This window comes from Hemiscyllium ocellatum, chromosome 8, assembly GCF_020745735.1.
Source record: "Hemiscyllium ocellatum isolate sHemOce1 chromosome 8, sHemOce1.pat.X.cur, whole genome shotgun sequence".
In the NCBI taxonomy this organism is placed as follows: Eukaryota; Metazoa; Chordata; class Chondrichthyes; order Orectolobiformes; family Hemiscylliidae; genus Hemiscyllium; species Hemiscyllium ocellatum.
The window spans coordinates 90,656,099-90,680,821 of NC_083408.1; the positions used below are offsets into that span (position 1 = coordinate 90,656,099).

Consider the following 24,723-nt stretch of genomic DNA (forward strand, 5'->3'; position numbering starts at 1 on the left):
GGAGAAGATGAATCAACATCCCTCTATAAGGTGCCAGTGATTACACCTATCCAAAAGTAGATGTACTCATTGCTATCTATGCAATAATCTTGTTCTGTAAGAACAGTGCCTTTTCTGTAGATGCTTACCAATGGCACCAGACCTGAGACAATACAAAGGCAAAAGAGTCAAACCACCTCAAACAAGCCTTACCCAGTACAGTCGGTTCTTCTATTAGATATGTTTCAACTCAAATTGGCTTTAAGATGATTGAAGAATTTAGACCGTTATTTGCAGAACGTAAACTTTCCTTACCTGTGTTGGCTATAACGTGACTCGGTCCCCATTATTTAAATGGTGTGGCTATTGCACGATTTTCTTGTCAAGCAAAAACATAACTATCTGGTTATATCAGAACCGGCTGTACCACATATTGGTGACAAATGCCACAACAGTCCTGAAGGGGCCATCTGTTGAAATTCCACGGGAAGGTCTAGGAGGTTTTGTAGCTGAGGCCAGCCTCCAGTGTGATGCCCTCAAAATGACTGCAAAAGGTCACAAACGTTTAGTTCAAGTAGCACAAACCATATGTAACATTCCATTATCCTTAGGTCACACCAATTTAATCCATCTTCACCGAACAAAACAGCATAATCAAGCAAAAAAGTAATTTTGTTGTTCGAAGCAAACTTTGAGAAATAGTGTTTTGCTTTGGGAAATAGGAACTGGAGTGAGACCATTCAATCCCTCAAGCCTGTTCCACCATTCAGTGAGATCACAGCTGATCTGTGATAACTCTATACACATGCCTTTGGCCCATATCCCTTAATACTTAACAAAAGTGTATCTATCTTGATATTAACAAGTGATCGAGCATCCACTGCCATTGTGGAGGGGTTTTCCAAACATCTACCACCCTTTGTGTGTAGAATTGTTTCCTAACATCTCTCCTGAATGGTCCAGCTGTAATTCTCAGACTATATCCCTTAGTTCTAGAATGCCTACCCAGTGGAAATAGTTTAGCTTTACCAACCCTGTCTGTTATTAAGATTTCATGACCAGACCTGTTCAAAGTATTTCAAGAAGGGTCTAACTAGGGTTTTGTATAACTGTTGTATAACCTCTGCTGCCTTATACTCCAGTCCTGTAGATTTAAGGGTGAGCAGTCCAAAAGCTTTCTTGATTAATTTCCATACTTATCTGTGACATTTTAAAGATCTATGCACTTGCATACCATAGTCCTTTTGGATATTTCTTGGATTTACAAAATACCTTGCAAGTACTGTAACAAACACTACATTGGACAAACAGGCAGAAAGCTAACCTGCTTAAAGCTAACACTTTAAATACCCCTTCCACTCCGCCAAGGACATGCAGGTCCTTGGCCTCCTCCATCGCCAGACCCTGACTACACGATGCCTGGAGGAAGAGCACCTTATCTTCCGCCTAGGAACCTTCCAACCACACGGGATGAATTAGATTTCTCCAGCTTCCTCATTTCCCCGCCCTCCACCTAATCTCAGTCCCAACCCCCGGATTCAGCAACGACCCCTTGACCTGCAATCTTCTTCCCGACCTCTCCGCCCCCACCCCTTCTCCGGCCTTTCACCCTCACCCTCACTTCCTTCCACCTATCGTATTTCCAGCACCCCTCCCCTAAATTCCATCCCCCCTACCCTTTATCTCAGCCTGCTTGGCACACCAGCCTCATTCCTGAAGAAGGGCTTATGCCTGAAACGTCGATTCTCCTGCTCCTTGGATGCTGCCTGGCCTGCTGGATTTTTCCAGCACTGCATTTTTCAACTCTGGTCTCCAGCATCTGCAGTCCTCACTTTCTCCCAGAAAGCTAGCCACCAGGATACATAAATATCAACTAGCCACAAAAAAAATGGTGTATACTCACAGACAGATACATGCACATGCACACGCATACACTCCAACAGACACAGACTCCTACAGACACAGACACACTCCTATGGACCCACACACTCATGCAGATCCTCTCTCATACACAAACTCTCTCTCATATGCTTATACATAACACTCTCACACTCACTCCCTCACAGACTTATACCCCTTTACACTCACACTCATACACATACACACACTCTCTCACAGACACTCATCCTAACCCCCCCCCACCCACACACATCCACATGCACGCACACATACATTTAAGTTTGTGGGGTGAATTGGTAGTTGCAGAATTACATATTATTTTGCTCAAAACCTGCACGAATCCATGTAAGATTCTGTAAATCCGTTTTTTAGATTATAATCAGTCCGAACATTGTCGCACAGACAGTCTCACACAAGGCACCTCACACCTTCAATGCATTATCTGGACCGATATTACACCAATTGTTAAAGTTCACTTGAGAATGTAACTTTTTAAAAATGTTCTGCGTTTTACATTTGAAAGAACTGAAACCAACATGTTCATTCTAAAAGAGGTACTTAACAAACAATCCAGGTCTTTTTCAATATCTAATTTCAGTTACATCACACTGTAAACTTCTGCTATAAATTCTGTGTCTTATGATCTTATAGGCCACAACTACCTGACGAGAGAGCAGCGTTTCAGAAGCTAGTGCTTCCAAGTAAGCCTGTTGGACTATAACCTCGTGTTGTGAGAACTTTGACTTTGTACTTTGACCCCAGTCCAATACCAGCATCTCCATATCATGATTACCGGCTCTTGCTTTTCACTTTCAAATGCTACATTGAACACAATCATGTTATGATCACTCTTTGATAAATGTTCACACACAAGTAGGCTACTAATTACATCCAGCTCATTACTCATTACTAAATCCAATACTGCCTGTTCCCTTGTTGCTTCCAGGACATATTCCTGTAGGAAACTATCCCGGACACATTCCAATTATTCACTACCTTTTTGACTGGCTCTTGTTTACCTCGCCCAATCTATGTTAAAGTTAAAATTTCCCATTAATACTGGCCTTTGCTACACACTTGCCTAATTTCTGCATTTATGCAATTTAGAACTTCAGAACAGTTACCAGAGGGTGTGTTCACATCACATATTACAGTTCTACTTTATTTACTGATCCTCAATTTCACCCTTAAGGCCTCCACTGAATGATTTCCCCGAATTACATCCTCCCTCAACATAAAGTAATTTTGTTTCTAATTAGTAAAGCCATTCCATCTTCCATTTCCTGTCTGTCCTGGAAACCTGAAAGCCTGGTATATTTAGTTCCCAGTCCTGACCATCCTGCAGTCATGTCTGAGTAAAGACTACTATATCATAATCTTCAGTTTGAATTTCTGTCTGCAGCTCATTTAATTTATTCCTTACACTCGATTCAGTCATCTATAGAACTCTTACTTGGGCCACAGACTGTAACCTCAACACTGATGCTCTGTTCACCTGTCTATTATTTCTCTTTTGCAGTTCATCAACACACTTCTTCGAGCTCTTCTACTACCTATCATAGTTAAAGTAGGAATCTTGATTCTTGGTTAAACACTTCTCCTGTTAAACCAGCAAATTATATCCCATGGTAAAATTGCTGAATTAATTTTTCCCTCGATATTTTCTTTAAAACAATCAACCTATTCAGAGATGCTACAACACAACTCTGAAGCAAGTGCAAGTTGAAGTTGGGCCTCCTGACTCAGAGATACGCCCTGATTCAGGGCGGCACGGTGGCACAGTGGTTAGCACTGCTGCCTCACAGCGCCAGAGACCTGGGTTCAATTCCCGCCTCAGGCAACTGTCTGTGTGGAGTTTGCACGTTCTCCCCGTGTCTGCGTGGGTTTCCTCCGGGTGCTCCGGTTTCCTCCCACAGTCCAAAGATGTGTGGGTCAGGTGAATTGGCCATGCTAAATTGCCCATAGTGTTAGGTAAGGGATAAATGTAGGGGTATGGGTGGGTTGCGCTTCGGCGGGTCGGTGTGGACTTGTTGGGCCGAAGGGCCTGTTTCCACACTGTAAGTAATCTAATATGGACACTACTACTGCACAGGGGTAACACGGTGGCTCAGTAGCACTGTGTACTGCTACCTCACAGAGCCAGGGACCTGAGTCTGTGTGGAGTTTGCACATTCGCCCCATGTCTACGTGGGGTTCCTCCGCGTGCTCCGGTTTCCTCCAAAGAGGTGCAGGTCAGATGAATTGGTCATACTAAATTGCCCATAGAGTTAGGTGCATTCATCAGAGGGAAATGGATCTGGGTGGGTTACTCTTTGGAGGGTGGGTGTGGACATGTTGGGCCAAAGGGCCTGCTTCAATACTGTAGGGAATTTAATTAAACTCGAGAGCCCTCTCATTTTTCCCTTTAGATAGATTTAACAATCTGTTCAAAGATGTTATTACATGCTTCGAGAGCAGACAGGATTTAAACCTGGGCCCAAAGTAGGGGCATTACCAATGCATTACAAGATACCTCCATTTTCTTTCCTTTTTCTTTCTATCCAGAAGTGCTCATACACGCAATGGGACATCTTTTTCCATCACCAAATCAATTGTGATTTTTTTTTCTTCCATCTATTAACATTCGCCAGTAAATCACTGTGTTTCCATTTGGACAATTTAAATGCCAAGCCTGTTAAGGGCTCCATTTTTTATTTTAAGTCTGTGGAATATTTTACTTAAGTATTCAACCAACTTCTTGGCCTGTATTTTACAGTCACAAAGCAGGTGCACCTTACATAATGAGTTGGGTGATATCATCAGGTCAGCAATTCAACATCAACACATCAGTAATACGGAAGGTGAACAGATGCCAAAATGAGAAACCGGTCTTACTTGTGAAAAAAATATTATCAAGCAATTGAGTTTATTACAAAGCCAATCAGTTGCAATGTTTCATTATCCACTCCATTTTACTCCAGTCGCATGTGAAGAGCATTGGAAGGGAGTAAGCCAGGTATGAGAAGTTGGCACAAGGTTGAATGAAAATGCCCACAAATGGGACCATGGGACCATAGAACAGGGGTATCCGTTGCTACAATTAGGCTTCAATATTTGGAGCTTTTATAGAGTGACATAGCAATTAATGATACAAAGGGAGGGAGCCTTTAATAAGTGGCTGGAGCCAACATACAGTTCACACTCTAACCCCTCTCACCTCTCCCTGACGCTAACTGGCATGCATTCATGCTGGCTCATCACTAATAGCTGGCCAATATTTAACTCAATATGCTAAAGCGGTGGAATTAAGAATGTGGAGATTGTACAGTTCCTGTTCCACTTCCCTCAGCCTGCCAGAGACTGTAAATCCTAGAACATACTGTCTCATTCTAACTATAAACAAAGTAAAAATATAAAGGCTTGATACCGTGTTCCCTCCAATCTTATTTGCTGTACAAAATCAGGAAATTCAAAATATTATATAGATGAAAAAGATCCTGGTAAATATGCTGGTGAAATTTCAACTCAAAAGGATTTTGTATAATAACTTGTTGGAAATTGGAGCTGATAATAAGGACAATGGGATGTCAGGGATCATAGAGTGTAGTGAGATTAACAATCTACTTCCTTAACTAATGAGATTTATGAATTGGAAAAAAAGAGAGATAACAGAGAAGGAATGCAAATTTAGAGTTAAATTAATTACATAAAAATAACTTGCACCGCATTTCTTAATCTTTTGAACATCCTGGGCAATTTTCACTTTAGTAATAGCATGTGTCAGTGACATATAATAATAATTTTGCCATTAAAAGGAGTTTAAAAGTACAAACCAAGCAATCTTGTTTCTCCTTTTGTCTAACAGGAAGGACAAGTTATTCACTTGGGCTCCAAGATTATGCTGACTATATTGACATTTTCAAGATTAATATTAACTATTACATTAACACTCAGGAATATGAGATCAAATTTTATGACAGCTTGAGGTTTTGAAAGTTTAGTTTTAGAAATCCAGTAATAAAAAGCTATGTAAGCAAGTGATCATTTCCATGGAATCAATTATAGAATCACTATAGTGCTGAAAGAGGCCATTCAGCCCATCAAGTGTACAGCGACTCTCAGAAGAGCATCCCACTTTGGCACAGCCCCCCTACCCAATGCACATAACCCTACATTTACCATGGTTAATTTACCTAGCCAGCACACTACAGAAAATTTAGCACAACCAATCCACCGAACCCACATATATTTAGATTGTGGAAAGAAACCAGAACACCCAGAAGGAACGCATGCAGACATGGGGAGAACATGCAAAGTCCACACATTCACCCAAGGCTGAAATCAAACTGAGATCCATGGTGCGGTGAGATAGCAATGGTAATCACTGAGCCACCATGCCCCCCACATTTTGCTGTTGGACTGCTGTAATAACCAGACCACTGATTCCTGTCCTTATGCGGGGGGGAGGGTGGGAACATGTAATTCTGGCCTGGTCTGGCCTTCATGTGACCACAACCCACATCACATGGTTGGTTTAGTTGACCTCTGAAGTAGCCTCAATCAAATCCAGCTACTGGAGCTCTCTGCATAAAGGCAGATTCAACCTTCTGTCCATGGGCATGAAAGAGTTGAAAAGGTTAATATTAAGGAGTACCATAATCACCGCCCACAATGATGATGTTGTAGACTTGTGGGAAGAACAGCTTAGGATCTTGAAAGATCTAACACGTGGTTCTCCTGGAAGTCACTAACAATATCTATCATATCAAAGTAACCTGCAACTACTTACTTACACGCAATAAATTCTCAAAGACTCTTTGAGTTAGACCCTGGAGTTGTTTTGCTCTATCACACGTGAGCAAGCAAGATTTATATTATTAAAGAGGACGGTACCAGCAAACGTCATGATGGGCAACAGCTCAAAGTGTACAGTGAGCTAGCATGCTCATACAAAACGTTTTCCATATAACCACTTCCACATGGTCCAAAATCCATCCCAGGCTTTTTGTCACCAAGGGGAGGTGGCATCTGAGAGGGGTGCTGACCTCAATGCATGCAAAGGATCAACCCCCGCCTCCAGTGATGCACTCTCCTTCCTTCTCACATGTGCAAGACAATGGTTCATCCTCTCCACTATGGATTAGATAGACCCTTAGATTTAGAATAGAATAGAAAGGAGGATTGATCTCTACCAGTGGTTGGTACTAGAACATATGATGATCAATGGTTGTGGATCATTGCATAAATGCCTCAAGGTAACAATGGTGAAAAAAATCAACCCAACCCAGAAGGAAAATAAATGAGTGTGTATACTGCTTTAAGACCATCACCACTTTAAGAAGACTTCAACGTCAGCAACTGGAAAGACATAAACAGACAGGCAGCCAGATATACTCATCACAGCAACAGAAGCAGGACTTCAAAATAAAATTGCCTCCTTGCTGGTAAAAGGCTCACTAAAAGCAGTGAGGGCTAGTAAGACAGAGTAAAAACTGGTCACACTGGGAGAAGAGTCAGACTGGCGACCTAGAGGAAAAATCTGTTGGAACAATTTGGTGTTCTTGAACAAGGTTTGAAATCCGAACGGGAAGGGATTAAAAATCTTAAAAACAAACCCAGTATATCTATCAAAATAAGGGTTAAGATGAAAGGGGAAAGTTTAAAAAGGATGTGAGAGGCAGGAGTTTTACACAGAGGGTGGTAAGTGCCTGGATTATGCTGCCATAGGAGGTGGTGGAAGCAGATTACAATAGCAATATTTAAGAGGCATTTTGATAGATATATGAACAGGCAGTGAACAGGGGGATATGAACCATGTAGAGACATTTGTGTGGTGCTCATGTTATTTGCCACTTATCAACCCAAAGCCTGGATATTGTCCAGATCTTGTTGCATTTGGGCATGGACTGCTTCAGTATCTGAGGAGCCATGAATGGTGCTGAACAATCTGCAATAATCAGCGAACATCCCCACCTTATGATGGAGCAAAGTCATTGGTGAAGCAGCTGAAGATGTTTAGGCCTAGGACACTACCCTGTGGAATTCCTGCAGAGATGACCTGGAGCTGAGATGATTGAGCTCCAAAAACCATGACCATCTTCCTATGTGCCAGGTATGACTCCAAGCAGTGGAGAGTTTGCCCCGATACCCATTGATTCCAGATTTGCTAGGGCTCCTTGATGCCACATTCAGTTGAATGCAGCCTTGATGATAAGAGTTGTCACTCTCACCCTCAAGTCTGGAATTCAGCTCTTTCATCCATATTTGAGCCAAGGCTGTAATGAGGTCAGGAACTGAGTGGACCTGGCAGAACCCAAACTGGGCGTCACTGAGCAGGTTATTGCTGAGCAGATGCTGCTTGATGACACCTTCCATCACTTTACTGATGATTGACAGTAGAACAATGGGCCACTAATTGGCCAGGTTGGATTTGTCTTGATTTTTGTGTACAGGACATACTTGGGAAATTTTCCACATTATTGGCTGGATGCCGGTGTTGCAACTGTACTGGAACAGCTTGGCTAAGGAAGCAGCAGGTTCTAGAGCACAAGTCTTCAATATTATTGCCAATATGTTGTCAGGGCCCATAGCATTTGCAGTATCCCATGTCTCCGATCATTTCTTAATATCATGCGGTGTGAATCAAATTGGCTGAAGACTGGCATCTGTACTGATGGGCGAAAGTGAGGATTGCAGATGCTGGAGATTAGAGTCGAGAGTGTGGTGCTGAGAGCAGGTCAGGCAGCATCCGAGGAGGAGGAGAATCAACATTTCAGGCAAAAGCCCTTCAGTCCGACCGTCAGGACTTTTTCCAGCAATACACTCTCGACTGTAATGATGGAGACCACTGGAGGAGGTAAAGATGGATCATCCACTTGGCACTTCTGGCTAAGATCACTGCGAAAGCTTCAGCCTTATCTTTAGCACTGGTGGTGCTGGGGCTCTTCCATTATTGAACATAGGGACATTTGTGGACCCTTGTCCTCCAGCAAGTTGTTTAATTGTCCACCACCATTCTCGATTGGAAGCAGAACTGCAGAGCTTAGATCCAATCCATTGGTTATGGGATCACTTAGCTCTGTCTATCTCTTTCTACTTATGCTCTTTAGCATGCAAGTGGCCCTGTTTGGTAGCTTCCCCTCCTTCTTAGGTATGCCTGGTACTGCTCCTGGCATGCCCTCCTGCACTCTCCATTGAACCCCTGGCTTGATGGCAATGATTGAATGGGGGATATGCTAGGCCATGAAGTTACAGAGTGTGCTGGAGTACAATTCTGATGCTTTTGATAGTCCACGGTGCATCATGGATGCCCAGTCTTGAGCTGCTAGATCTGTTCAAAGTCTGTACCATTTAGCAGAGTGATAATAACACACAATACTCAATGTGAAGATGAGACTAGCAGTTATGTCCTTTAGGACCCAACCACCTTTTCGATAGTGCTGCTACCAAGCTAGTCTTGGTTGTGGACATTGAAATCCCCCGTCCAGAGTATATTTTGTGCCCGTTCCATCCTCAGTGCTTACTCCAAATGTTGTTCAACATGGAGGACTATCAATTCATCAGCTGAGGGAGGACAATGTGTAGTAATCAGCTGGAGGTTTCCCTGCTCATGTCTAACCTGAAGCCATGAGACATCATGGGGTCCCAGATGCTAAGGACTCCCAGGGCAACTCCCTCCCAACTGCATGCCACTGTGTTGCCACCTCTGCAGGGCCTGTCTGGTTGGTGAGATAGGACATACCTGGGAATAATGCTTGTGGGGTCTGGGACATTGTCTGTCAGGTATGATTCTATATGACTATGACTATATCAGGCTGTTGTTTAACTGGCCTGTGAGACAGCTCTCCTAATTTGGCACTAGCCCCCAAGTGTTAGTGATTTGGACTTTGCAGGGTCGACAGGCCTGTTTCTGCTGTAGCCTTTCTTGATGCATAGATTGATGCCAGGCAATTTGGGTGGTTCAATTTCTTTGAGACTTTGTAATGATTATACAATTGAATGGCTTGCTAGGCTATTTCAGAGGACAACTGAGAGTCAACCATATTGCTGTGGGGCTGGAGTCACACAGAGGCCAGACCAGGTAAGAATGACAGATTTCCTTCCCTGAAGGACATTAGCAAACCAGATGGGTTTTCTCCAACAGTCAGTAATGGTTTCATGGTCATCAGTAGACTCTTTATTACAAGTTTTTTTTATTGAATTCAAATCCCACCATCTGCTGTGGCTGGACTCAAACCTTGGTCCCCAGAACATTGGCTGGGTTTCTGGATTAATAGTCTAGTGATAATATCACTAGGCCATTTAAGAATCTAATGATGACCACAAATCCATTGCCCATTGTCAGAAAACCCACCTGGTTCACTAATGTCCTTTAGAGAAGGAAGCTGACCGTACCTGGTCTGGTCTACTTGTGACACCAGACCCACTGCAATGTGATTGACTCTTAACTGCCCTCTGGACAATAAATGCTGGCCTGGCCAGAGATGTCCTCATCCCATGAAAAAAAAAGAAAAAAAAAATGCAATGCTTGAAGAATTCTGGGAGGTGTCATTAGATCAACAATCAAGACTGCTACATATATCAGTCTATATGGGTGAATGTTCTTTGGCAGACTGCTATTTTGGAATATTTCAACACCAGACTTTTCCTAGAGAAATATGCCCACTATATTACAAGGTATCGGAGATGCTACATTGGTTATAATGTGTAAATGATCAAGTTTTAAAATGCAAAAGACCTTCAGGGTTTCCTCTCAAAGAAAAGTGTACATTTTCTAAGGAATTTGTTTACTTCATGGGACGGATCATTGGCACAAATGGAAGAATGCCAGGCCCACAACAACAGAGAAATGTTGCTGAATCTCCCACTCTGAGGTCATCCTAATCTGCCAAGAATTCTAGGTACGGTAAACCAATTGGAAAAGGTTTTGCCTCACTTGGAAGCAACAACAAAACCACTGAGGCAATTACTCAAGAAGTTGCAAAGATGGCACGAGGACTTGCATCAGAAAGACATTTTCCGAAAGAGTGAAGTTATGCTGAATTAAAAATAAGTCCAGGCCCACAACAATCCATCCTTTGGAACAATCACAGCCACAGTGCTGTAACTACAAGAACAGGACCTGGGCTTTCTCAGGAGCAGTTAGATGGATTTCAAAAAGTAGTGCATCATGTCTCGTAGGCATTGTCAGGCATGGAGAAAGCTACTCCCCTATAGAAAATAAGGCTCTCTCAGTCAAATGGGCAGAGAAGAGTTCATCAGTCTATATCCTTGACCTGCAAACTTTAATACAGACATATTGTAAAACATTGCTTCCCCTTTTGAATGAGAAAGAATAGGCAAGGAAGCCTCCACAGACGTAAATGTTCTGACTCTGTGTCATGGAGGTCTCCCTACGGGACCCAAGGTTTTCAGAAGTTACAAGTCATGCAAGGCTCTCCAGAATGTCTGTTGACAGTCTTACAACACCCCAAGAGAAAAGTCTTGGTTAAACTTGTAATGTATACTTAGGAGGCAGTGATATAATGACCATCAACCCAAAATAGGCTCAATCAAATTCAACAAGAACTAAAGAAAGACTGAGAAAATGTTGCCATTCATTAATATGACACTGTGGGTTGACTGTGAAGATCTACTTTGAACAATACAGCATTTCAGTATTATATTCTACTTCCTGATGTTTAATGGAAGGCTGGTCAGTCCAGCTTCACCCAAGACAATATCCTTACAAGATAAACCAGTGTCAAGGAGGGGAAGAGTTGGTGAAGTGCAGAACCAGGGTCGGCCAAGTCAGCGATGTGGTCAAGGCTCTCAATGGCAATTGAGGACATCATAGATGCTTGTGAAACCTGTGCTGTTCACAGCCCGAATAGCATGAGCCAATTTCTCCCCCCCTCCTCCACTCTCCAGGCCATGGTAATTTGACAGGTGGTCTTCTGTCATTGCTGTTAACAATTTTTCACAGTGAATAGAGGTAAACAATTTACATAGTATCACCACAGAGACAGGAGTCAGGGTCTTTCATGAAATGGTCATTACACATGGGATCTTTGATATAGTTGTATACACCAATGAACCACAGTCTACTATCATGTTTTTCAGCCATTTCACACTTGCATCTGGATTTGAACATGGAACCAGCCCACTGAGATACCCACAGTCAAATGGGGAAGTTAAGCATGTGATTCAGATGATTAACTCCATTTACAGGAACATTGACTTTTGTACAGCCTTGTTATTTTACCATTGCACCCACTGCAGTGTGGTTTATCACAACAGAATTTTGATCAAATGGAAACTGAAGATTCAGTTCCCTAACAGACTGAAGAATGGTAGTAACGCTTGTAAAAGGGACCTATCATACTGCAAGAAGCAGGCCGCTCACTATGGCAGACAGCTCCATACGCCATAGTTGCCACACTGAAACTAAGGGTAACAGATATGGATGAGGACATACAACAAGAATGGTACAGTCTTCCAAGACTGAGCAAACCAGTAGCAATTGTATGTTGCCCATCCAGCTGACAGAGTTGGATACTGGAGTGGTGTTTACTTTGTCTCAAGCAATCAGTGAAATGGAAAGCAAGTTTCACAATCATCCACCAATATTTGATTTGGATGAACTCAGTCAAAACAATGAGTTACAGACCACCAAGGTCACAATCAGAATCAGGCAGTAATCTACACCTTCTTGTAAAAGACAAGTGTTTCTTCCCATTAAGATTCAACAGAAGTTTATCCTCCACCACTGCTAATTAGATAGCTCAACACTGTATAAAAATGTGGTCACAAGGATGTTGCCAGGTTTGGAGGATTTGGACTACAAGGAGAGGCTGAATAGACTGGGGCTGTTTTCCCTGGAGCATCGAATGCTCAGAGGTGACCTGATAGTGGTTTATAAAATCATTAAGAGTATGGACAGGGTAAATAGACAAAGTCTTTTCCCTTGGTTGGGGAGTACAGTACTAGGGGGCACAGGTTTATGGTGAGAGGAAAAGATATAAAAGGGACATAAGGCTCAACGTTTTAATGCAGAGGGTGGTGCGTGTTTGGAATGAACTGTCAGAGGAGTGTGGAGGCAGAAACAAATACAATATTGAAAAGGATTGGTATTTGAATAGGAAGGGTTTAGAGGGATATGGACCAAATGTTGGCAAATGGGACTAGATTAATTTAGAATATCTGGTCAAAGTTGGACTGAAAGATCTGTTCCGTGCTGTACTCTATGACTCTGTGCTGGCAGTATCACACTGCAACATGGAAACCGACCTTTGTTGTATTAATGTCTATTTTAATACAAAACACAAAAGTTGCTTGCCAATGAAGATTTTCACTTCCATTTCAATTCATTCTGAGAGTACATGGTCACACCTGGTTATAATGACAAAAAGCAGTATTATGCATAGAGTCATAGAGATGTACAGCATGGAAACAGACCCTTCGGTCCACCTCGTCCATGCCGATCAGATATCCTAACTCAATCTAGTCCCATCTGCCAACACCCAGCCCATATCCCTCCAAACCCTTCCTATACATATACACATCCAGATGACATTTAAATGTTGCAATTGTACCAGCCTCCACCACTTCCTCTGGCAGCTCATTCCATAAACATATCACCCTCTGCGTGAAAAAGTTACTCCTTAAGTCTCATTTATATCTTTCCCCTCTCACCCTAAACCTATGCCCTCTAGTTCTGGACTCCCTGACCCCAGGAAAGAGATTTTGCCTATTTATCCTATCCATGCCCCTCATGATTTTATAAATCTCTAGAAGGTTACCCCTCAGCCTCCGACGCTCCAGGGAAAACAGCCCCAGCCTGTTCAGCCTCTCCCTGTAGCTCAAATCTTCCAACCCTGGCAACATCCTTGTAATCTTTTCTGAACCCTTCCAAGTTTCACAACATCTTTCCAATAGGAAGGAGACCAGAATTGCATGCAATATTCCAACAGTAGCCTAACCAATGTCCTGTACAGCTGCAACCTGACCTCCCAACTCCTGTACTCAATACTCTGACCAATAAAAGAAAATATACCAAGCGCCATCTTCACTATCCTATCCACCTGCGACTCCACTTTCAAGGCGCTATGAATCGGCACTCTAAGGTCTGTTTGTTCAGCAACACTCCCTATAAGTCCTGTTAATTTGCTTTCCCAAAATGCAGCACCTCACATTTATCTAAAGTAAACTCCAACTGCCACTTCTCAGTCCATTAGCCCAACTGGTTAAGATCCTGTTGTAATCTGAGGTAACCTTCTTCGTTGTCCACTACACCTCCAATTTTGGTGCCGTTTGCAAACTTACTAACTGTACCTCTTACACTCACATCCAAATCATTTATATAAGTGACGAAAAGTAGAGGACCCAGGACTGATCCTTGTGGCACTCCACTGGTCACAGGCCTCCAGTCTGAAAAACAATCCTCTACCACCACCCTCTGACTTCCACCTTGGAGCCAATTCTGTATCCAAATGGCTAGTTCTCCCTGTATTCCATGAGATCTAACCTTGCTAATCAGTCTCCCTTGGGGAACCTTGTCAAATGCCTTACTGAAAATCCATATAGATCACATCTACTGCTCTGCCCTCATCAATCCTCTTTATTACTTCTTCAATAAACTCAATCAAGTTTGTGAGACATGATTTCCCATGCACAAAGCCATTTTGACTATCCCTAATCAGTCCTTGCCTTTCCAAATACATGTACATTCTGTCCCTCAGGATTCCCTCCAACAACTTGCCCACCACCAATGTCAGGCTCATTGGTCTATAATTCCCTGACTTGTCCTTACCACCCTTCTGAAACAGTGGTACCACATTAGCCAAACCCCAGTCTTCTGGCACCTCACCTAAGACCAATGATACAAGCCTTCCACAGAGTTCTTGGGTACACATGATCAAGTCCTGTGGATTTTATCCACTTTCATGCGTTTCAACACATCCAAGACTTCCTCCTCTGTAATATGGACATTTTGCTAGATGCCCACCATCTATTTCCCTACATTCTATGTCTTCCATGTCCTTTTCCACAGTAAACACGGATGCAAAAAACTTGTTTAGTATCTCCCCCATCTCCTGTGGCTCCACACAAAGGCGGCCTTGCTGATCTTTGAAGGGCCCTATTCTCTCCCTAGTTACCTTTTTGACCTTAATGTATTTGTAAAAGCGCTTTGGATTATCTTTAACTGTTTTTGCCAAAGCTATCTCATCTCCCCTTTTTGCCCTTCTGAGTTCCCTCTTAAATATACTCCTTCTGCCTTTATATTCTTCTAAGGAATCATTCGATCAATCTTGTCTATACCTGACATATGCTTCATGACCAAAACATTTTGGGGAAAAGTTATGCTACACACATTTGCCACAGGTTCTTCCTTCTACATCCCTTACACACTCCCACAGACAGATATCGTTTCAGCTTTCTATTTTTAGATCTCCTGTGATTAGCAGTACTTAACCCAACGTCTCATTTATTGGTACAAATGTCTTTGTGGTAAGAGTTCAGTTTAACAAAACTCAATGTGTGCAAATGCTCAGCATTATTTTTAAATGCACATTTCAACAGTTAACAATTTTACTAAAAGTCCAAAAATGATGTTTCTGCAAGCAGCAAACAGATCAAATCTTCTTCTCTTGACTTGTCAGGAATTTGAGCAGACTTTGGAGATCACTTCAGTGGTCTGCATGTGGAAAGTTAACCTATTGTCAAGTCCTAACCACAAGGTCATCACTCTGTTTTTCAAATGTCAGTTAGTATGGGCATTTTACAAGAGCCATGTGGGAGCAGAAATGGACCAAAGTGTTTGCTCTGCCATTCATTGAGATCATAGCTAACCTGGCAGGCAACTCTCAACTCCATTTTCATGTCTTGTCCCCATAACCCTTGATTCCCTTACTGTTAAAAATCTATCACAGCCTTGACTATACCTTAACTATATCCAGCGTCAACAGCCCTCAGTAGCAAAGAATTCCATAGATTAACTAGTCCCAGTGAAACATTCCTCCATCACTGTCTTAGATGGGCAACAGCTTATTCTAAGATTTTGCTCTCTTGCCCTAGCATGGGGAAACAACCTCACAGTATCCATCCTTTCAAGTCTCCTAAGAAACTTTCACATTTCAATGAGGGTACCTCTCAAAATTCAGTGAGTACAGGGCCCAATCTTCTCAACACCTCTCCATAAGAAAATCCATCCATGCCAGGATCAACCAAGTGAACCTTCTCTGGATTGCCTCCAATGGCAGTATATTTTTCCCTAGATGGAAGGACCAAAACTGTTCACAATATTCCATAAGATTATACAAACATTAAAAGAAAAGAGTTGAATTAGGCCACTCAGCCCATTGAGTCTACTTCACCATTCAATCATAGTTGTTATACTTCTCAATGCCATTCTCCAATCTTCTCCCTGTAACTCTCGATTCCCTTACCAATCATGAACCTATCTATGTATCTATCTCTTGTTAAATACATTCAATGACTTGGCCTCCATAGCCCTCTGTGGCAATGTGCTCCACAGATTAACCACCCTCTGGCTGAAGAACTTCCTCCTCGACTCAGTTCTGAAGGGTTGCCCTTTCACTCTGAGGCTATGCCCTAGATTCCTTCTCTCTCCTAATTGTGGAAACATCACCTTTACATCAACTCTATCCAGACCGTCTAGTATTCTCTAAGGTTTAATCAGATTTCGTTCCCCCACACCCCCACCCATCCTTCTAAAATCTACTGAGACCTAGAGACCTCAACAGCTCCTCATATGGCAAGCCCTAACTTTAGGCTGGCAGTCAATAGGATGCCAACTCACACTCCTGCCAATTTCAATGCTCCCAACCACCAAACGCTTGGGGAAAGTATTAAGCTCTACCTATAAAGTTCCCACTGCAATCACTTACATGATATCATTTTACAATTATCATAGAGTCATAGAGATGTACAGCATGGAAACAGACCCTTTAGTCCAACCTGTCCATGCCGACCAGATATCCTAACCCAATCTAGTCCCACCTGCCAGCACCCAGCCCATATCCCTCCAAACCCTTCCTATTCATATTCCTATCCAAATGCCTCTTAAATGTGGCAATTGTACCAGCCTCCACCACTTTCTCTGGCAGCTCATTCCACACACGTACCATTCTCTGCATGAAAAAGTTGTCCCTTAGGTCTCTTTTATATCTTTCCCCTCTCACCCTAAACCTATGCCCTCTAGTTCTGGATTCGCCGACCCCAGGGAAAAGACTTTTCCTATTTACCCTATCCATGCCCCTCATAATTTTGTAAACCTCAGCCTCTGACGCTCCAGGGAAAACAGCCACAGCCTCCCAGCCTGTTCAGCCTCTTCCTATAGCTCAAATCCTCTAACCCTGGCAACATCCTTGTAAATCTTTTCTGAACCCTTTCAAGTTTCACAACATCTTTCCGATAGGAAGGAGACCAGACTAGCACGCAATATTCCAACAGTGGCCTAACCAATGTCCTGTACAGCTGCAACATGACCTCCCAACTCCTGTACTCAATACTCTGACCAATAAAGGAAAACATACCAAACGCCTTCTTCATTATCCTATCTACCTGCGACTCCACTTTCAAGGAGCTATGAACATGCACTCCAAGGTCTCTTTCTTCAGCAACACTCTCTAGGATCTTACATTAAGTGGATTCGTCTGCGAAGATTTGCTTTCCCAAAATGCAGCATCTCGCATTTATCTGAATTAAACTCCATTTGCTACTTCTCTGCCCATTGGCCCATCTAGTTAAGATCCTGTTGTAATCTGAGGCAACCCTCTTTGCTGTCCACTACACCTCCAATTATGGTGTCATCTGCAAACTTACTAACTATACCTCTTATGCTCATATCCAAATTATTCACGTAAATGACAAAAAGTAGAGGACCCATCACCGATCCTTGAAGCACTCCACTGGTCACAGGCCTCCAGTCTGAAAAACAAACCTCCATCACCATCCTGTCTTCTTGAGTTATCCCTGTATTCCATGAGATCTAACTTTGCTAATCAGTCTCCCATGGGGAACCTTGTCGAACGCCTTACTGAAGTCCATATAAATCACATCTACCGCTCTGCCCTCATCAATCCTCTTTGTTACTGCCTCAAAAAACCCAATCAAGTTTGTGAGACATGATTTCCCACGCACAAAGGCATGTTGACTATCCCTAATCAGTCCTTGCCTTTCCAAAAACATGTACATCCTGCCCCTCAGGATTCCCTCCAACAACTTGCTCACCACCGACATCAGGCTCACTGGTCTATAGTTCCCTGGCTTGTCATTAACAGTGGCACCATATTAGCTAACCTCCAGTCTTCTGGCACCTCACCTGTGACTATCGATGATACAAATATCTCAGCAAGAGGCCCAGCAATCACTTCTCTAGCTTCCCACAGTTCTAGGGGATCCCCTGACCAGGTCCTGGGGAACCTTAGCAAAGACAAGAGGGAGCATTTAAAAAAAAATTTCCAAGAAATTCATCCCATGGCAGAAGAAACATACTAAGAAGAGGATGAGGTAACCATGGCTGACCATGGTATAAAAGTGAAAGAAAAAGCATACAACTTGGTGAGGATTAGAGTGAAGCCAAAGGATTGCAAAGTCTTTAAAAACCAGTCAGTAAGCTGGACCTCAGACGTTGGTAAGATTTTAGAGATCCGTTATTAAGGATGATATTGCAGAGTGCTTGAAGTGGATGGTAAAGCAGACTAGGTCAGCACAGATTCATTAAGGGGAGGGCATGACTGACGAATCTGTTAGAATTCTTTGACAAGCAAGTTAGACAAAGGACAGGCAATGGAATTGATCTATTTCGATTTCCAGAAGGCCTTTGACAACATGGCACACAGGATGTTGCTAAATTAACACTCCTGATCTGTGGTAAGGTACTGCCATGGATGGAGGATTGGCTGTCTGGCAGAAGGCAGAGAATAGGGATATGGGAATATTTTTCAGGATGGCAGCCAATGACCATGGAATTCCACAGAGGTCCATGTTCGGACCTCAATTATTCATGTTATACATTAGTCATCCTCTCGATGGAACTGAGAGCATTGTATCATCTGCAAACTTAGCAACAAATATATGTGAAGGGACTGGTAGTGTTCAGCAAGCGGTGAGGCAGCAGAATGACTTGGACAGGCTGGGAGAATGGACAAAGAGGCCGAATAAGGCTCTGGTCAGACTACATTTAGAATATTGAGAGCAGTTGTGAGCCTCTATCTAAGGAAAGATATGCTGGCATTGGAGATCCAGAGGTGTTCACAAGAATTATCCCAGGAACCAAAGGCTGATCATATGAGATGCAGTTGAGGACTCTGAATCTGTACTTGGAGTTCATGTGTGATTTCATTGAAACTTACAGAATACCGACAGACCTGGATAGAGAGGATGTGGGGAAAATGTTTCCATTAGCTGTTTAGTCTAGGATCTGAGGGCACCGCCTTAGAGTGAAGGACAACATTTTAGAAATGAGATGTGCAGAATTTCTTCAGCCAGAGGGTGGTGAACCTGTGGAACTTGCTGCCATAGAAGGTTGTGGAGGCAAGTCATTGAGTGTATTTAAGACAGAAATAGATAGTTTCTTGATTATTAGATTAGATTAGATTACTTACAGTGTGGAAACAGGCCCTTTGGCCCAACAAGTCCACACCGACCCACTGAAGCGCACCCACCCAGACCCATTCCCCTACACCTAACCTGCACATTTTTGGACTGTAGGAGGAAACTGGAGCACCCGGAGGAAACCCACACAGACACGGGGAGAATGTGCAAACTCCACACAGTCAGTTGCCTGAGGCAGGAATTGAACCCGGGTCTCTAGATCTGTGAGGCAGCAGTGCTAACCACTGTGCCACCATTATTAAGGGGGTCAAGGGTTACAAGGAGAAAGCAGAAGATGGGGTTGAGAAACATATCGGCCATGATTGAATGGTGGAGCAAACTCGATGGGCTGAGTAATCTAATTCTGCTCCTATATCTTATGTGGTATTCTTAGGGTGAAATAAGATGATTGCTACCCAAGGTATTTATGCAAATTATTTATAAAAATTATGCAATGCTGCAGAAGAAAAGTCCCATAACTACTTCCATCTACAGTTTATATATGTAAAATTAGGTCACTCATAGTTTATAATACGATGTTCTGTTCTGAAGTCTAATAAAACAGCTCAATCATGCAGAAGTAATGGGAATTAACTGCTTGGTCTTTCAAATGGTTTGTTCACCAATTTTAACAGACATCATGGTAGATTGTTGTAACCCATCAGGAATTCTTTAAGTGCAAAGGGATGGGCGTGGGAGTTAGGAGTGGAGTAGAGGGAGAGAGGGCTTTCATCCATCAACCAGCTCCCAATCTGCTAGCCTGTTTGTGAAACAAAAGGTAGGAGTGGACAAGGAAGTGGAATGGAGGCTTCCAATATGCTAGAAACTAACTATTCCCGACTGTCCATGTCTGCCTCATTCAGCATCAGCGGGAAGCACAGGTACAGCTGCCGAGTGTGACAGGAGCAAAGTTGTTCTCTACATTTTTGTCATTCAAACGGCATTAGCTGCTGATAGGAGCAGAGGCAGATTAACATTTTTTTCATTTAATCTTGAAAATTCGTCCTTTGCAAAACTAAGTGGAATGTTCTCATGATGATCACATTGAGCGTGTCCTTATATCCCTGGGTGAAAATGTAGAAGACTCTGGAGTACATTAATGTGATCATTCTCTTCACCATCAATCCTCAGGCACAACCTGAATAGTACACTGTTTCAGATGCTATTAATGTAAAACCTGCCCCACCAACACCACTCTTCTCCCCATCTCTCTCTCTCACAGTGAAAGGAGGAGCACGGAATAGGCAGCAAAAGTACAATGACTTCAGCTACTTCATCAATGACCATCTTCTATTATATGGTCAGAAGTGGCAAGTGGCATTGAAACAATCTGTATCTAAATGCAGCAAGACCTGGGCAACATCCATTTTAGTCATATTATTTGCCATTTACACTCATATGAAATAAGTGCCACACACTGATTACCTCCAACAAGAGGGAATCTAACCATCACCCCTTAATATTCAATGGACATATCATTGCTGCATCGCCCACTATTAGCATACCATTGACAAGAACTGAATTGCATCTAAAAGAGCAGATCAGAGACTGTGAATTCTGTGACAAGTAATTCACTTCCTGTGTCCTCAAGGCAGTACAATAATCGATAAAGTACAAGCCAGGAGTGTGGTGGAATACTATCTCTGCCTGGGAGGAGCTCAAACAACATTCAAGAGGCTCAACATCATCCAGGGCAAAGCATCTCACTTAATGGGTACCTCATCCATTACTGTCTATGCTGATTCCCTCCATCACTGATGCACAGCAGCAATAGTATATACCAGCTGCAAGATGAGCTGCAGAAACTCACCAAGGCTCCTTAGATAGGACCAGCCAAATCTGTGGCTTCTACCACCTAGAAGACCAAGGATAGTGGATGCCTGGGAGCATCAATCACCTGCAAGTTCCCCTCCAAGCCCCACACACCATCCTGATTTGGAACTAGATTGTCAATCCTTCACTCCAATCCTGTGTAACATCCTTCATAACAGTTCTGTGGGTGTACCAACCACCAGTCCCCCGACTCCAAATGTCAAAGGACAGTTGCAGTTCAAAAAGGCAACTCACCACCACCACCACCACCACCTTTTCCAAGGCAATTAGGACTGAGTGGAGTTACTTTTCAGCCAATTCTACCCAACCATTACATTCTGAAAATATATGTAGAGGACCGAATAAACAAGGTACTCAGGAGAGAAAGTTTGAAGTAAAGAATTAAAATATACAAATTGTTTTCCAGACTTCTTTAACATGCAGCAGAATGAACCTGGTACAAATTATTGTTTGGATAACACTTTGAACACACAAGTTTTAAGCATCCAGATCTATCTATTGTGAACAGTTCACACATTACTTAAAGCATAGTTTCAGGGCTTCACATTACTGTGCTGAAAGAGAATGAAATCCAAAGTAGGCTATTACATTCTAAATTTCTTCACATTTGAATTGAGCTCCACATATATCACCACCTGTTTACTGTCTCATGCAAGTGGTTCTTCTTCATTCCAGAACAGGTGGGGTGTGGAAAATAAGCTTTGATCAAGGTTCGAAGCTGGCAGTAATATACTAACCACCTACTACACACTCTGCCAACTTGTCCTTTCAGTGCACAGGTCTGGTACTGTCCACAGTCTGCTACTGTCTACAGATCTGCTACTTCTGAAGTTGAATTTCCTAAGTCACAACAGTTCTTGGAAAGCATCACAGTTCATTTCAATCATTTCCTCACCTTGACATACAGACATACATACATATACACAAACACACACACAGTGACAAGAAATAAATGAGAAGTGGTAGTGGGTTACAGTTCACTCAGTGAGACTGAGTTGGTGCCATTAGGCACATGGTGTAGTCTAGGGTTGTGGACAGTGATGGTAGAGGCTCCAATTACTTTCCATCACATGGTTAATTGGCATTCTCAGCTGGAGACATGACACACTGCAACACTGTCAGTCCCAATCAGCAGAAGCTGATGTCTCAGAAATAAAAACAAGAAAATGCTCAAACAATTCAAATGCAAGTTTTTTTTTAAAAAAAGCCCTCATTTGACTGAGAATGCAGTTTGGGGATTTTAGCAAATCTAAAATGTGGCTCAAATCTTAATTAGTAATTAGTGGCTGTAAAAGGTTAGTGATTGCTGGCGGGTCTGTGGGAGGAGCAACTTCAAATTATTCCCCCTCCCACTAACTAGATGTATATTTTCATTTAGATTATAGTAAATTAATTAAAACGATGGTGACAATGCTCCACATAGATTTATACAAGTATACTTAAAATCACTACCAGAAATTTGTAGCATGTCATCTAGATTTACTACTGAAAATTCAAGAATTTCATCTGGATTCATAAACACTTTAAACAATAGAAGGAGTAGCATACTTGTTTTTACAGATTCGTTTATTTATTTGAATTAAACATTATGTTTACAGTGGCAAGTGTAACAGTTAGTGATTTCCCTTCATCTCAGTCCCTTATAATTAATTTACACAATCAGCGCACTCAAGGAAAATAAATCTCTGCGGTTACAAAGTGCATCATCACACAGAAATAAAAGCTCTGCGTCAGTAAGGCAATTTGAGCACACTATTCAAAAACTCAGACCAAAAAAAATCAATACTAAAAAATATAAACCATTAATTTTGAAAAGTCAAAAAAATCCAAGAGGGTAGTTGGTGGAGAAATACAAAAAAAAAAGAGAATCTTTCCACAGCAAATTAAAACAAGACTTAAACATAAATCAGTTCAGTTATTCTCAGTCTCCATAACTCCAACCAAATTAAAAGGAAGGAACATTTTGAAACCTATTGTTCAGTCCTCCTTAACTCCTCAGTAGGCACACGGTATCCATGGCTTGAAGGATACTGTAATAAGATAAGATGGGTTATTCAAACTGTTTCCACATTCACTTTGAAATACAACAACATACTGTTGGATCCAAGAGTTTACAAAAAAATGATATACAACACTGCTAGGGGTTTGGGGAGAGTGGAATAATCCTCATATTAGTTGCAAGGAGTGGCTCATTTGACAGCATCTCTCCCCTTCATATGCTGTGGGCAGTTTTGGTCTCATTATTTAAGGGAAGTTGTAAAAGCACTGGGGGTGGTTCAGATGGTTTTTACTATAATAAATGAATGGGTTATCGCACAAATATAGGTTGAACAGTCTACTTCTTTCCACTGGAGTTTAGAAGAGTGAGGGCGACTATTTTGAAGTGCATAAGATCCTTGATAAGATGGACGTGGAAAGAATGTTTCTTATTGGAGTTTGTCCAGAACCAGGGTGCACTGTTTTATAATTAGAGGTCACTCTTTCAGAACAGAGATGAGGAGAATATTTTCCCTCACAAAAAGTACTGTGCGGTTCGACTTTGTAACTTTAGTCTCAGAAGGCAGTGAAGGCAATGTGGTTGAATAACAAATAAAGACAGAGGTGCAAGTTTTCTTGTAGGCTAGGAAATCAAGGGCTACCAGAGGTAGATGGGAATGTAGAAATTGAATCAAAAACAGATCAGCCATGAACATATGGAATGGGGGAGCCAGCTTGCAGGACTAAATAGTCTCTTGTGCTCCTATTTAATATTTACATGTTTGAGATTTCTCTAACAGGAGATGGTAGTGTCACTGAGTCAGCAGACACTCAGGTTTTGGGGACATTGGTTCAAGGTCCCACACAACAGCTGAAGGAAGTTAAATTAAATTAATAAATCTCGAATATAAATATTAAATCTAAAATATAAAGCTAGTCTCAGTATTGTTGACAATTACAACTACTGTAGATTGTTCTGAAAATCTATCCAGTTTACCAATGCCCGAAAGGGAAGGAAATGTGTAGTTCTTACCACAATGTGACCTACATATGTCTCCATATCCAAAATAATATGGCTGACTTTTAACTACTCTCTGAAATGGCTGTGCAAGCCACTGGGGTAGGCAACAAATGCTACTCTTATCACAACGAATGAATGATTGAAAAAAAAGGGAGGAAATACCTCTTTACTGGGAAACCTTCTTCACAAAGATTGACTAAAGCATAAAGTTGTCTCAGTGCATATTCATACTGAAAGAGAAACAGCAACATTAAAAATATATAGCAGCAGTTCTTCACTTTTACATATGAATTGAAAATGAAATTCAGAACAAGTTTTCAGTAGAAAAGGATATAATTAAACTGGAGAGAATGCAGAAGAGATTTACCAAGATAATGCCTGGAATGAAGAGTTCCAGTAATAATATATAAAAAAAAAGACTGGATAGGCTAGGACGT

General features: G+C 42.0%; 1 protein-coding gene across 3 annotated transcripts in view; it reads right to left on the reverse strand.

Moving 5' to 3' along the window:
* Positions 1-22,836: 22,836 nt before the first annotated feature.
* The window catches only part of lgmn (legumain), a 48,012-nt gene continuing 46,125 nt past the window's right edge, over positions 22,837-24,723 (reverse strand). For all 3 annotated transcript variants that reach the window (XM_060828547.1, XM_060828549.1, XM_060828550.1), the window contains exons 13-14: positions 24,449-24,516; positions 22,837-23,318 (exon numbers count right to left, since the gene is read on the reverse strand). In XM_060828547.1, coding sequence (XP_060684530.1) covers positions 23,276-23,318; positions 24,449-24,516 — 111 coding nt within the window. In that variant the 3' untranslated portion in view covers positions 22,837-23,275. The remainder of the gene's footprint in view (positions 23,319-24,448; positions 24,517-24,723) is intronic.